The 13,935-nt window shown below is 49.4% G+C and overlaps 1 protein-coding gene across 1 annotated transcript; it reads left to right on the top strand.

Annotated features, from left to right (window-relative positions):
• Positions 1-9,418: 9,418 nt before the first annotated feature.
• On the top strand, positions 9,419-13,927 carry PpBr36_01277 (uncharacterized protein; the record flags this gene model as incomplete). The annotated part of the gene is made up of 7 exons (XM_029888465.1): positions 9,419-9,696; positions 9,812-10,241; positions 10,357-11,508; positions 11,596-12,773; positions 13,167-13,301; positions 13,404-13,473; positions 13,598-13,927. The coding sequence occupies 7 exons, from the start codon at positions 9,419-9,421 to the stop codon at positions 13,925-13,927; spliced, it is 3,573 nt and encodes a 1,190-aa protein (XP_029751550.1).
• Positions 13,928-13,935: the final 8 nt, after the last annotated feature.

A 13,935-nucleotide genomic window follows, 5' to 3' on the forward strand; every position in this document is an offset into this window, starting at 1 on the left:
GGGGGGGGGGGGGGGCCCATGGGCGGCGGACGATAAACACGAAGCTTCCTGTGCCACGGGGTTGCATGGAGGCACCACATGGCGAACCTGTCACCTACCCCTATGAGCAAAAGGCCTGTGAGCTACGCACGCAACCTTGTTGGTCGGTTGGTCGGGTTTGCAGACGTTGCCATTGTGCCCCAGCAATGATAGGTAGGTTTGGGCATGGCTTTACTCCGGATGACTGGGTCAGGGCACAAGGCCCATCCCGTGCCTTGCCGCTATACCCTATTTTCTCTTTTCTCTTTTCCCCATGATTTTCTTCTTTTTCTTCTTTCAATCGTGGGTGTGGAAGCGAGGTGCTGAGTTGATGCACGGAATGCCTACTTGATATCTTATGCTCCTTCCCATATTGCTATAGTTGCACTGGCAAGGATATCAACGATTGAACCTTTTTTTTTGGTTGGCGACCCCTCTTTGCAAGCGAAAACGACACTGTCAGCAGCAGGGTTGAAAAACCCGAGTTGTCACTTTCCATACCCTTGAAAGTTGTGATTTTTGACCGTATATGTAATATCTGCTTCATGCAAGCCTCCTCACACCATAGCCTATTTGGTGTTACCTAGGCATCGTCGATGCTTTTACGAGCACACTACCTTGGCTTCTTGGCTTTTTTTTTTTTTCGTTGGTTCACGCGAAACCCATCCCCCCGCCCCCAAAAGCATCACACCTTGCGACATGGGCTTGGTAAATGAACGGCAAGGATCACGTTCGCGTCTTACAGTAGCCCCAACGATAATGTGAAGAGGGAAGTAAAAAAAAAAAAAAAAAAGACAACCTGGCCAAGACTGTGATTTATTCAGCTTATGCCAGAAAAGGGGACGCGCTACACAAGTTTGACCAACCGCCAACCTGTTGCTGACGTCCGCTAAGCCACGTACAACAGCAATCCTGCGCAAAGCCGTCATTGATTTTGCGGCACAGCACACATATTCATCATCAAAATAAAGTGCGCCCTCTCCGCTACCTGGTCAAGAGGCAAAACCGGCAGATAAATTACACGAGCGAAAGTCAAAAATTCAATAAAAAAAAAGTACATTGAAGAACGTTCGCATAATGCTCGGATGCCTGGTGGGAGACGATGGCCGACATATCCGTGTCAAACAGACACCGCCCCGGCCAACAAGCTTCTTGCTGCACTGCCGAGGATTCCCGCACATTGATGCTATATCACGCAGGAGACATGCGCAGCGAAGCTTTCTCCGCATCCTGTGGCTTGGGGGAAGTATATTGCCTCTTTGGCTTCGGAGAAGATAGTCAGTCCGATACTGCGGACCACAGCGGGGGGCGCCAAACATTTACCAGAGCAAATAGAAATTAAACATGTCATAGACATGTGGGAAGGAGGGAGGAAGGAGAAGGGGTTGGAGACAGTGTAAGTGAGACCACAAACATCTCCGCATTTGTTGGACCGGATTCAGTCTTGGGTATGTACGTATGCAAGGCCTTGAATCGGGTTTCCTCTTTGTGCTGTTGTTGACATGCATACGAAAGATTAGCACGCTCTTGGCGCTGCGCAGATTATTTGCTACATGTTCATGTCGAATTTCCTTGATCCGGAAAAAAGGGGGGGCTGCGGTTTGCCCCGAACTCGATATAACCCCCGCTGATGTGATGCTGGGCTTGTGCAACCTAGAGACGAATGAGGCAAGGCATATTGTGTAAGTGGCATGTTCACCCGACTCAGTCCTACTCAACTCTGTATTCTTTCAATGACGAGCCCGCGCGAGAAACTTTTCAAGTCCTTCTTTGTCGTTAGACTTGACCTCTCAAATTGAGAACTAAGCTAAAGTACTAACAACAAGAATGCTCACGCCATCGCGATGTAAAAGCTAAAAACAATAGATGATAAAAAAAAAAAAAAAAGAAGTAACAATGCTCCTGTTCCTCTGCCAAAAAAGTGCGCCTGGGTATCTCCCTCGCTTAAGCGAATGTGTATGAGTCAAATGTATGGGGCGTAACAAAAACAAAAACAAAGGCACCAATGGCGAGCCTCAAAAGTCCGTGGTTGGCTGTGCTCAAAGACGGACGCCCGCGTGTAATCCCGTGCCGACGAGCGAATTACGTTGGTCCGCAACCCGAGTTCATGTAGTCATGCATGTAAGTACTTGCATGGGCGGTGCCTGTAGGCAAAGGGAAAAAAGAAGAAAAATGGTAGCCTGGTGCTGTGGCTCGGAGAGCTGGGCTCTACCAAGACTCAGCCTGTGCCTGGACAACGCCTTGGGCGATTGCCTAGTATGAAGGGCATCTGTGGCATGCAGAGTATTCTCCGCAGTAGTCATGGGTTCCGAAATCGACTGCCTTGCAGCAGAATGTGCAGCAGTGGTTGACAAGTGGTTGGTACTCCTTGACGGCCATTTTGTTGGTTTTTGTGTGCAGCTAGCTGGCTGGACAAATGTTGTAGCGGCTGCGGTTGAAAGATGAGACCAGAAGCTTTTGGTCCTTTGGAGACTGGCTGGGATTGGTTGTGCGATGGTAGTGTAAAGAGAGGGGAAGTAAAGTAATAAAGCCTGTGGATATTGTAGCAATGCTTGAGCAACTGTCAAGTATGATGGCTTTGTGCGCTGTTGTGGAAGGCGGGTAGGTAGGCAGGTAGGTAGGCAATGGCCGTTGGTAGTGACGACTTGAGTTTGGTTGACGGACAGCTTGGATGATGATGAAGAGTTGGGGACTCGAGTGTTTTAAGTAGAAAAAAAGGCTAGAAGTGTGACAAGCAAGTCTGACAGACAGGTGTGTGTTGTGTTGATCACTATTTATTGCGCGGGAGTCTTGGTCGTTTTGTGTACATTCGTCTTGTGTGGCGTCTGTCTTTCTTTATGAAGAGATCCATCAACGTACGTGCGGGCCAAAGCCAGGAATTATACTTGGACACTCCCATTGTCAGAATGCCCAAGAAGGGAAATTGCAGAACAGTGCGGTTGTGCGACAGCAGGAAGGGGCAACCCTGACGGCCGCGATTGGTGTTAGTGGAGCGCGACCCGAGGAGTGACATGACCAGGGCATGCCCGGGCGAGATCTGCAGAAGATGTTGCTAGTCAGGCCCCCCTCGAATGACTCCAGCCNNGAAAGGTACCTAAGGTACCAGGGCTACATCGATACCTTGACCATGGAAGCACTGGGAAGGTCACAATGATAAGCCAATGAAGTGATGAAGTAATTATCAGTCTGCATGATATTGTACAGGATCGAACGTATGAGCAAGCACATAGGTCGCTAAGCAACCAGTTCTTCTAGAAGGTGGAGGCTTTAGCGCTTTGCACCTTTTTTTTTTTTGTTTCACAAAAAGCAGTTGATTATCTATCCATTCGCAACTTACTTACTCCCAATGATCAATCAACTCATGGCGGTGTGGGCAAAATGGAATAATCGAGACGGGGACCCGAAGGGGAGAGACGAAGAGAGAAGACAGAACCAAAAAAAAAAAAAAACAAAAAAAAACGAGATGTGATCACGAGATACCAAGGAGTGGTTTTCGCAATACATTGGTTGGCTGACGAGCCGCTCTGGGTAGTTTGTTCTTCCGCAATTTACGCTCTATATGCAGCTCTCTAGTGCTAGCTCTAGTCTAGTGCATGTGTAGTACGTTCGTCGTTCGTCCGTCCAGGTGGTGGACCGGTCCACTAGGCTGCCAGCACAGCACGGACAAGTGCATGCAGGCAGGGCGCAAGTCACCTACGCAGTACCCCGTAGGGATCCAGTTTGATTTGCTTCTCGTCGGACAAAGTGTTTTAACCTACGAACCTACATACAAGCGAAAATGCTTGCCGTTCCTTCTCCAATATTGCATGACAGCCATACATGCATGCGTCCTCAGTAGTGACTGTCTGGACCCGCCGTGGATAGGGCCGACAGATGGTGGCATGTTGCTTTCAACGGACCAAGGAAGAAGCAAAAATGCGCAAGGGATCTTGCAGAAGGAAAAAGAAGGGGTTTGGTCGGTGAAAGGGACGGGACGGGACACAAGGGAGAGTGCCTCATCAGATGACCTTGGGGTAGAGACAACGGCGGTGGGAGCCTTGATCAAAAGTTCAAGACAAGGCCATCAATTTCGGGCCCTTGGTTTGAAAGTGGAGAGAGAGGGAAAAAAATAAAAAATTAAATAAAATAAAAACTGATGACGACGACGATAGGGCTTCAATAATGGATGCAACTGAATGGGTCTCAGAAGTGTGAAGAACAATCCCCAACCACGTGGGTGCTCGGCGTCTTTACGACGTGGTAGGTACCTGGTCAACCGGGTACCTTTTTGGTCACAACGAACCAAATTAATCCCACCCAGGTGTGGGTGGATTTTAGGGCGTACGGATTATTAAAGCAGAATGTTCCGAAAACAGCTTTTTTTTTTTTTTTTTGGTCAATTTCCTCCCCCTAACGCGGACTCCGCCTTAATACCTCACCGAGTAATTTATAGTTGCACAGCATCGTGAGCCGCATAATCTGGCCAGCGCCGAGCTTACTGTGTTACGACAAGCTTGGAGGTGAGGAGAAGGAGCCATATCAAGACATTATTGCCGTGCGTCCTGACATGAGCCAATACGTGGGGGCGGGCTTGTTGCATGTTGCGAACTATCCCGATCTATCCGCTGTAAAAGGGGTATCCGAGGTTTGGAAGACAATTCAAGAAAGAAAAAAAAAAATATCGCACATACCTATCTTAGCTACCACCTATCTTAGCTGCCTACATAATTACCTATTACCTTACATATATCGCGCACCCCCAAACTTGACTTGAGCAGCCAAGGCGGGAGAAGCAAACCACGTGGGCCCCATAGCTTGACCGGTTGTTGTTGACCCAAGGTGACTGGCAAATAATCATTGGATCTCTTTTCGGGATCGTCACATCTAAAGAACGCCGAAAACACGCGCACGCTCATGGCGATCAAGGGACAAAAACATTCCGCAGGGACAGATTAAAATGGTAAGTAGGTTAGGTAATTTGTCTGGGGCCCCTCACCGTTCCTTCATTGTTCAAGAGGTCAGGTCACCCCGGCCTCGGTTGTCATTACCTTGCCTGAAGGACTCGAGGGGGTTCTTGGGAGAAAAAGAACCCCACGCCCCAGCGGGCACCCCGCAATGTTTACTACCTATGTACGAAGCATAGTAGTACTGTACTGTAGGTACGGATACCCACCCGTCCATTCAGATCCGATGATACGAGATATGTCTCGTCAGACCAGAGCTTTTTTTTTTTCTTTTCGCCTAACATGAATTGCCAATGCTTGTATATGCCCCATCCCACTAGCATGAGCATAAAAAATAAGACCAAGTAAAAAAGAACACGTATTATAACAACTCTGTAAGTAATACCCCGATAATTTGCATGCAAAGCGAACAAGGCGACTCCCAATTTCCAGCTTGGAAAAGCCCACTTGATTCCCACAATCCTGAGACACTACCAAGGCGAACCGGCAGACCGGATCAGCGCCCTGGGAGATTGATCGATACTAGCTTGTAGTTAATATCTTGTCACAAGCATTTCCTTGGAATCAAGGGTGCTCGACGAATCGGAGAGCACGATCAGCATTGTCATGTAGGGTGTAGCAAAGAGTGACGTCGATTCACTGACCGCCGCCGCAGTGATCGTCGCAAGGAAGAGAGCAGGACGCGGGGTTAAAAACGGTCACCTCCAAAGTCGTCTTTCCATAGGTAGATAGATAGTCTCAGGCTGCGAGCTCTCTCGTCTTACATATGTAAGCGAGAGGTCATATACTGCGTAAACTTTGGATGAACCTGACATGTGACTGACATGCTTCCATCATGCCCGTCTACTCGTCAAGGCGCCGCCGTTTGATGCCCATTGGTATCCACTCGATGTAGAGTTAATTAGTTAGTCATTTCACCGACCAAGATTTTCGCTTCTTGATTTTCCCGCTTGTTCCTGTTTACTCCCCATACTTGGTGCTTCCCTTGCCGTCGATCACTGGTCCCTAGGTTACTAGCGGTACCTAAATAGTAGTACTACATGCGTAAACAAATGCGTCTCGAATCGCAATGTATGGATAAACGTAGGTGCAGGGAACGGCGAGGGTGATCCCTTCTCTCGCACCCAGCGCAATGGCCATGTCCTATACTTCAAACACAGCTTGGACCTCGGGTTGCGGGGCGGATATTGGCATTTCCGTCTGAAGGGACGAACAAACAAGTATGTAATAGTAAACCACATCGTGAGGTTGATGCTTCTCCAGGTCATGATTGACAAATATGAAGCATAACAGTTTTTTCGCCAAGACAAGATCAGGCAAAGAAAAGCTTTTGCATCCGGTCTATGTATAGCACCTTTTGAATAGTGCAGATCCGGGATTGTCTACGGAGAAGCCGGTTTAATATTCCAGTTCATCCTCTGAGTAGATTAGATTTGGCAAGCACTGCTTTGCGACAATAACGAAGAGAGACGAAAAAAAAAAAAAAAAAAAAAAAAAAAAAAAAAAAAAAAGCCACTACTAACAGCTTCGCCCAAGTCTTTAGTCTGCGACAAAAAGACAGCGCCGTTGGGTTCCCTAGATCTAGCACTTTGGGACGAACAGTTTATACGGGAACCTGCGCTAGCGGAACATCAGTCTTTGGGCCGCTAAAACACGCTTGTTATGAAGCGACTATCGTCTCGTGCTCGCTTGTCAGGTTGAAACCCAACTCACTCACGGATACTCACGAGCCCTCGGTCATGGCCATTAAGGTGAACATGACTAGTGTGATACGAAAGAGGAGCCGCCCTAGCCTGAACACTACCGTACACCAAGCAAGGAAAACAAACAATCCAGACATGACGTTGGAACAGAGACAAGACCAGGATGGTCGGTCTTTTCCCCACGTTTCAGTCTCTTGCTACTGCATGCTAAATCGGGAACACATAGATGGTGCCTAACCCATTATTGTCGTTGTGTTTATTCTCGCCCGTCCGAACGCTACTGCAGGCATAACCCAGATTGAAAGGGGGTAAAAATAAAACAAAAAAACACGCAAAATAATAGGCATATAATCACGGGCCAGAAATAGTTACTCCGGGCATGAAACGTCCTACGATGATCGACCGTCTATACAAAGTTCGTTTGCGGCATTTATTCAAGGCATATATTGAAAAAAAAGTCTCGCCCAACAGTCAAACACCTTGCACATAGCTAGCTGCAAGTTGAAAACTTTTTCTTCTTTTTTATATTTAGAAGTATATATAGTACGCCAGTGATGTAAATATCCTGGCTTACAAAGTTGAAAATTGGCCACTGATTGCTCAACATCAGGTCCCATACTGCTTCAATCTGCTTGGTCAGCGGTAATGCGCCAAGATCAAGAGTTGGTATTATATAAACTTGCGCTTCATCTTCAGATCTATCATGCTAAAAATTTTAGACCGCGGAGTTTTGAAAGTCGCGGTTGAGGCCTGCTGCTTTACACCAGGGATCAGGCTACTGATTTGGTCAACTCATTACCTGTCTCTTGGTCGTGGATCACCGCTGCTATCTGCCAGAAAGCTATGCTGTTTATGCCAAACGCATTGTTGGACGATATTTTTTTTTTTTTTTCTTCAATCGTGGTCACATGTGAGAGAAGCTTTGATATGAAGTTTCCTCAGATCTCATCATCATGAATGATCCTGGTCGACTACAATAAAATGTAAAATACCCGGAATATTGGCGGCACCACGAATCCACTTTTGCCAGCCCTGCTATACATTCATTACTAGGTTGTAGCTTGGGGAAGAATGATCTTGCTGGGTGAGCAAAATGCCGCAATCTCTGCAAAAATTATCTCTTAGATTGGTGCGTGGGAGTCATTAGCGGTCGGCGAAAAGACATGAATAGCCGCTTTCTGACCTATAAAGTCCAATGAAAGATTTAAGCTGTCGAAAGCAACAAAGACTCGTATTAAGCTAGTCGTATGTCTGCAGTGTCTATATCATCTATACAGACAAGAGGCAAGACGATTAAGTTAGGTATACTGGAACAGTAAAAGGCACCAATCACAATTGAGCTCTCACCATCATAGCTAGCTAAGTACCGATAGTATCCATATCGGAACGAAACTGTCCAATCGTTTGCCCAACTATATAGTTGAAGAGCAATACACTTTGCAGACAAAGCAAGTGGAGGTACCAGGGGTTAGCACGTAGCGTGGCATGCTATTGGATCGATATGGTTGCGATCGCGGGCTGCGTGAGCTTTGCTGGCGTTAATCCGACGACGGCATACCCAATCATAACATTCTCAAAGCTACCCTTTTACTCTCTGTACCTGCCCAATCTGCCTTAGACCTTGGTCTATGACCGTGCCGCGTACATAAATGCTTAGCTCACCCAAAGGAGATATACCTACCTATCTTACTGGCCATGGGAAGAGGCTCAAAATATTGCGCAAAACAAAAGGGTAGTTTTTGAGCGCAAAGCAGCTAGGAAAATAGGACGTAAATGTCCCTCAAGTAAGTTTGCACATGGTATGAAATGAAATCGACTGATTGTTATAAGCTGGCCTGTGATCAATTGGGGGCGGCTACGTAAAAGTAGTGACTGGTGGTTAGGCTCCAGCTACTGACCACTCGGCGGCTAATTCTGCGGTAATGCGTGGGGCTGCTGACCCCAAGCTACGTAGTGGTGGGTGGTTCATTGATGCAGGTCAAAGCCACCGGTACTTCTCATGTTAGCTGGGCTATGAACATCCAATGGGCGGCTACAAAGTCGAATTCCTCATAGCACAGACGAACAACTTTGCAACGCGATTGGATTGCCAGACTTGACGACAAACTTCTGATTTATTGTTGTATTGTGTCTCTGTTTGGATTCTTTTGTATCATAGCACGGACTAAATCGCACCGTACGGTTGTGGCACATAACGCGTGGGAAAAAAAGAGTACGTTGTCTCGTTGGTCATTGACCCCTCCTTGCAGTGACCTTTATTCACCAGACCCCTGTCGCTTCGTTACCTCCACCACCTTACCTCACCTTACCTTCTGGGTATCGAACCGTGCCTTACCTTCCCGCCAAAGCCAGATGTCCACTCAACGGCACATATGACGAGTGATAATGCATCATTCGGGGTTCTTCTGACCTTAACCTCACTAGATTCGATATTCAAACCAAGTGGCAGTCAACGACAAGCCGGACCTCGACGCTAGCCCTGAAGACAGGAGATACCTGAGCTGGCAGCCTAATCTACCGAGTGACGTACAGTCGCATCAGGCAGGCACGCGCCCGTTCCGCTTGTCAACGGACCTTTCCGGTGCCTCCACATCACATCAAATCCAAGACCATCGGGCCTCCGTTGCCCCAACTGCGACTTGCCCGCTCCGAGCAGTGAAAAAAAAAAAAGTTTTTGGACTCGGGGAAACAGCTGCGCGAACCGACGGGTTCTGTTGTCGCCTGGGCGCAAACTGAAACCCCAACACCGCAGCCATGGCTCAGGCACCCATGTTATCCGTGCCGCTCAAGGCCACGAGCGAGATCGACTGGGTTGCGCCCTTGAAGCACTACATACAGAATACATATGGCGACGATGCCGAGCGGTATGCTGAGGAGTGCGCGACGCTGAACCGCCTGCGTCAGGACATGAGGGGTGCCAGCAAGGACAGCACCGCAGGGAGGGATCTGTTGTATCGGTACTATGGGCAGTTGGAGCTTCTAGACCTGAGGTTTCCCGTCGATGAGCAGCATATTAAGATCTCATTCACATGGTGAGTGGCGGAGTTTTCCTTTGTCCGGGTCTGCCAGGCGGCCTCGGCATCGCCAGGCAGCTGAAGTAAGGTTCTGCAGAAGCTGACTTGCTGACTTGCACGTTTCTCATGATAGGTTTGATGCCTTTACACACAAGTCGACCTCACAACACTCGTTGGCCTTTGAGAAAGCCTCCATCATATTCAACATATCGGCAGTACTGTCTTGTCACGCTGCCCACCAGGCTCGATCAGAGGAGTCTGGTCTCAAGACTGCATACCATTCGTTCCAGGCGTCCGCTGGCATGTTTACGTACATAAATGAAAACTTTTTGCATGCACCATCCTCGGACCTCAGTCGCGACACTGTCAAGGCATTGATTTCCATCATGCTGGGACAGGCGCAGGAGGTCTTTCTTGAGAAACAGATTACGGATCAGAAGAAAGTGGGGTTGCTGGCTAAGCTTGCTAGCCAGGCCTACTCGCTATACTCTCAGGCGACAGAAGGGGTTCAGGAAAACGTCAACAAGGCCATCTTTGAGAAAGTCTGGCTGACCTTCATCCAGGTAAGTCTCTAGAAATTCAGAAACTGGGAACATGACACTATTCGCAAAGCGCTGGTGCCTACATAGCATTTCACTCATGTGGCAAGGCATATGTGCTGATATTTTGCCTTGACAGATCAAAAGTTCATTGATGAACGCCATGGCGCAGTACTACCAGGCACTAGCAGACGATGACGCAAACTCGCATGGCGTAGCCGTTGCGCGGCTGCAGGTAGCCGAGAGTGCAGCCAAGGCAGCATGTCGACTTGCCAATGGCTTTCCGAGCACTGTACCACCTAATTCGAACCTTGGGAGTGATACAGGACCGCTGCTCTCTGAGATTGCGAATCGACAGCTTTCCACCATCCAGGACAAACTCAAGGAATTGGCCAAGGACAATGATTACATCTATCATCAAACTGTGCCGGCGGAAGCCAGTTTGGCAGCTGTTCCTAAGCTTCCGGCTGCGAAGCCTATTCCAGTTAGCGAACTTTATGCGGGACAAGACATCCAGCGGATCACTGGGCCCGACCTGTTTGCCAAGATTGTGCCGTTCGCCGTGACGGAATCTGCCAGCCTCTACGACGAAGAGAAAGCAAAGCTTGTGCGGGCAGAGACGGAGAGGGTTGATCTAGCCAACAGTGAGATGGCGGCCAGTTTGGACTATTTGAAGCTACCAGGGGCACTCGAGGTTTTGAAGGGCGGTTTTGATCAAGATGTGTCTCCCGACGAGGATTTCCGGACTTGGTGTGTTGATGTCGCCGATCACGAGGACCCGCAGGCCATATTCGAGGCTCTTTCCAGGGACAAGGAACATATAAAAGGGATCCTGGACCGTAGCTCGAAGCAGTTGGATATGGAGGCGCATGTGTGCGAGAAGATGCGCTCCAAGTACCAAGCAGATTGGACCCAGCAGCCAAGTTCGAGATTGACCACCACATTGACCGGTGACATTCGAAACTACAGAGAGGCGCTGGAGGAGGCGGCCAAGAGCGACGCTCAACTCATGGCAAAGCTACGTCAGAACTCTGCAGAGATTGAGGCTATGCGCACGGCAGCCCAACATGGGGAGATCGATGCGCTGTTCCAAAAGGCGTTGAGTCGGGGTCGGGGAAGCATGAGCAACACCAACAGCCCTGGTGGCGCCGAACAGAACCTGCTAGACGCCGACTTCGATGACGGTAAACCAAGCGTGGTGGACCAAATCAACAAGGTTGAGGAGATATTGAAGAAGCTGAACCAGTTGAAGAGGGAGAGGAACCATGTTTTGAAGGATCTCAAGGACAAGGTAGTATATCCAACCATTTACGGGATGCAGATGGTGTTGCTGTGCTCAGGAACTTGAACGGACTGCTAACTGGTCATCTTGGAAAAGGCCCATAACGACGACATCTCCCAAATACTTATCTTGAACAAAAAGTCAATAGCAAACTACGAGCAGCAGCTGTTCCAGTCGGAGCTCGAGAAGTTCAGGCCAATGCAGACACGTTTGGTTCAGGCTGGCCACAAACAGTCGGCCCTCATGAAGGAGTTGACGGCTGCTTTCAACAGCCTTTTGCAGGACAAAAGGGTCAAGGCCGAACAGAGCAAGTATGAGTCGATACAGCGGCAAAGGAGCGCTGTCATCAACAAGTACAAGCGTGCATACCAGGAGTTCTTGGATCTCGAGGCGGGACTGCAGGGTGCCAAGACGTGGTACACAGAGATGAGGGAGACGGTGGAGAGTTTGGAGAAGAACGTCGAGACTTTTGTGAACAACAGGCGGTCCGAAGGTGCACAACTGCTCAACCAAATAGAACAAGAAAGGGCGGCAAACAAGAACTCCCAGGCCGAGCTTGAGCGCGAAAGGATGAGGGAACTGATGGAGCGCATGAACGTCGAGGGCCAACAGACACCCGCCTCGCCACCGAAACAATCTACGGGCTCAGGCCGGCCCATCCCGGCGCCTTTGTTCCCGTCAGGTGGTGCCCCGACATATCCTCAGATGAACTTCCAAGGACAGTACCAGCTGCCTCGCTCACCACCCCCAGGGCAAAGCAACATGCCGCAGTCATACATGCAGCCACAGTATCAGCAGCCGCAGCAAAACGCGCACAACCAGTACGCCACCTACAACCCAAGCGCGCATGGGCGCATGCCTGGTCCAGCCTCACCTGCCCCGACGCAGACGACCTTTGGGATGAATGCAATGCGGCCGGGACCTACCTCTCCGCCCCCGAATCAGACAAGCTTTGGAATGAATGCGATGCGACAAGGCCCTGCTTCTCCACCCCCAACCCAGACATCATTCCAACAGCCGCCGAGCCGACCATTCAGCAATACCTATGGCAACCCGAACGCACCGTCGACGCCTAGCCAGCAGCAAAGCTTTGGCGCAGCAGCGGGGTTTGTGCCTCCACCTCCACCAGGGCCGCCGCCTCTGGGGCCACAACAAACGTATCACGTTGGTGCCTCGGATTACTATAGCCAGCAACAACCAGGCAGCCGGCCACACTCGACGCAGAACACTCAGCAACAGCACCACCAGCCGCCGCAGCAGCAGGCAGCTGATCCGTGGGCGGGACTCAATGCTTGGAAATGATGTACAGTACATGCTCTCGCTTGAAGGTTTGGATCGCGGGCACTAGAGTGGTCAAGCAAGAACGCTTTGGCTGGGGCTGCAGTTTGGCTTGTGAAGGTTTGCCAGATACGGAAGATAGTAGTTATTGGTAGACAGGATTGATAAATATGAAAGAAGTCAAATAAGAGGTGGTTGTCTGTGATGAGATCTTTGAAAAGTATTGATGGTACAAGAATGGTTGAATCCAACTGTATTGGCTACCTCCCTACCAGCCGTGGTGCGTTATGTTACAGAGATGAAAGGAATCAGGGGGACGGCTTTCGGGTTAGGGGACAAGATCAAACTGCACGCTTGGTGGGGCCGCCCAGAATACCACAGCTAACAAGGACACGGACGGACGTTGAATCTGCGACGACAACCGCTACCAAAATCGCCAACCACGGCAAGCACTCCTCTGGTCTGGTCTGCACTCGCAATGCCACCGTGAAGATGCTGTCGTTTATTTTGATTCAAAATCGCCAGTGAGTTTTTATTTTAAACACGGAAGCCGTGCCAAAAGAAAAAGGTGATTTACAAGTTGGTTTATTTCAGACTGCTAACCGGCCAAACCTGGATTGTTACAGGGGCAAGACCCGACTTGCGAAATGGTACGCTCCATACAGCGATGAGGAGAAGATAAAACTCAAGGGCGAGGTGAGGCGACAGTCTTTTTTTCTTTGGTTGTTTTTATTATTCATCCCGCGCCGAGGGCGACAGTCTTTTTTTTTTTTTCTGACTTTATTTATCGATATTCTCTGTTTTTACAAAAAACAAATAGGTCCACCGCCTCGTGGCGCCGCGCGACCAAAAGTACCAATCCAACTTTGTCGAGTTCCGCAACAACAAGCTCGTGTACCGGCGGTACGCCGGGCTCTTCTTTTGCGCGTGCGTCGACACGAACGACAACGAGCTTGCCTTCCTCGAGGCCATCCACTTCTTCGTCGAGGTGCTCGACGCCTTCTTCGGCAACGTGTGCGAGCTCGACCTTGTCTTCAACTTTTACAAGGTCTACGCCATCCTGGACGAGGTCTTCCTGGCCGGCGAGATTGAGGAGACGAGCAAGACGGTCGTGCTCACGAGGCTGGAGCATCTGGACAAATTGGAGTGAGGGGCGGC

Source organism: Pyricularia pennisetigena, chromosome 2, assembly GCF_004337985.1.
Source record: "Pyricularia pennisetigena strain Br36 chromosome 2, whole genome shotgun sequence".
In the NCBI taxonomy this organism is placed as follows: domain Eukaryota; kingdom Fungi; phylum Ascomycota; class Sordariomycetes; order Magnaporthales; family Pyriculariaceae; genus Pyricularia; species Pyricularia pennisetigena.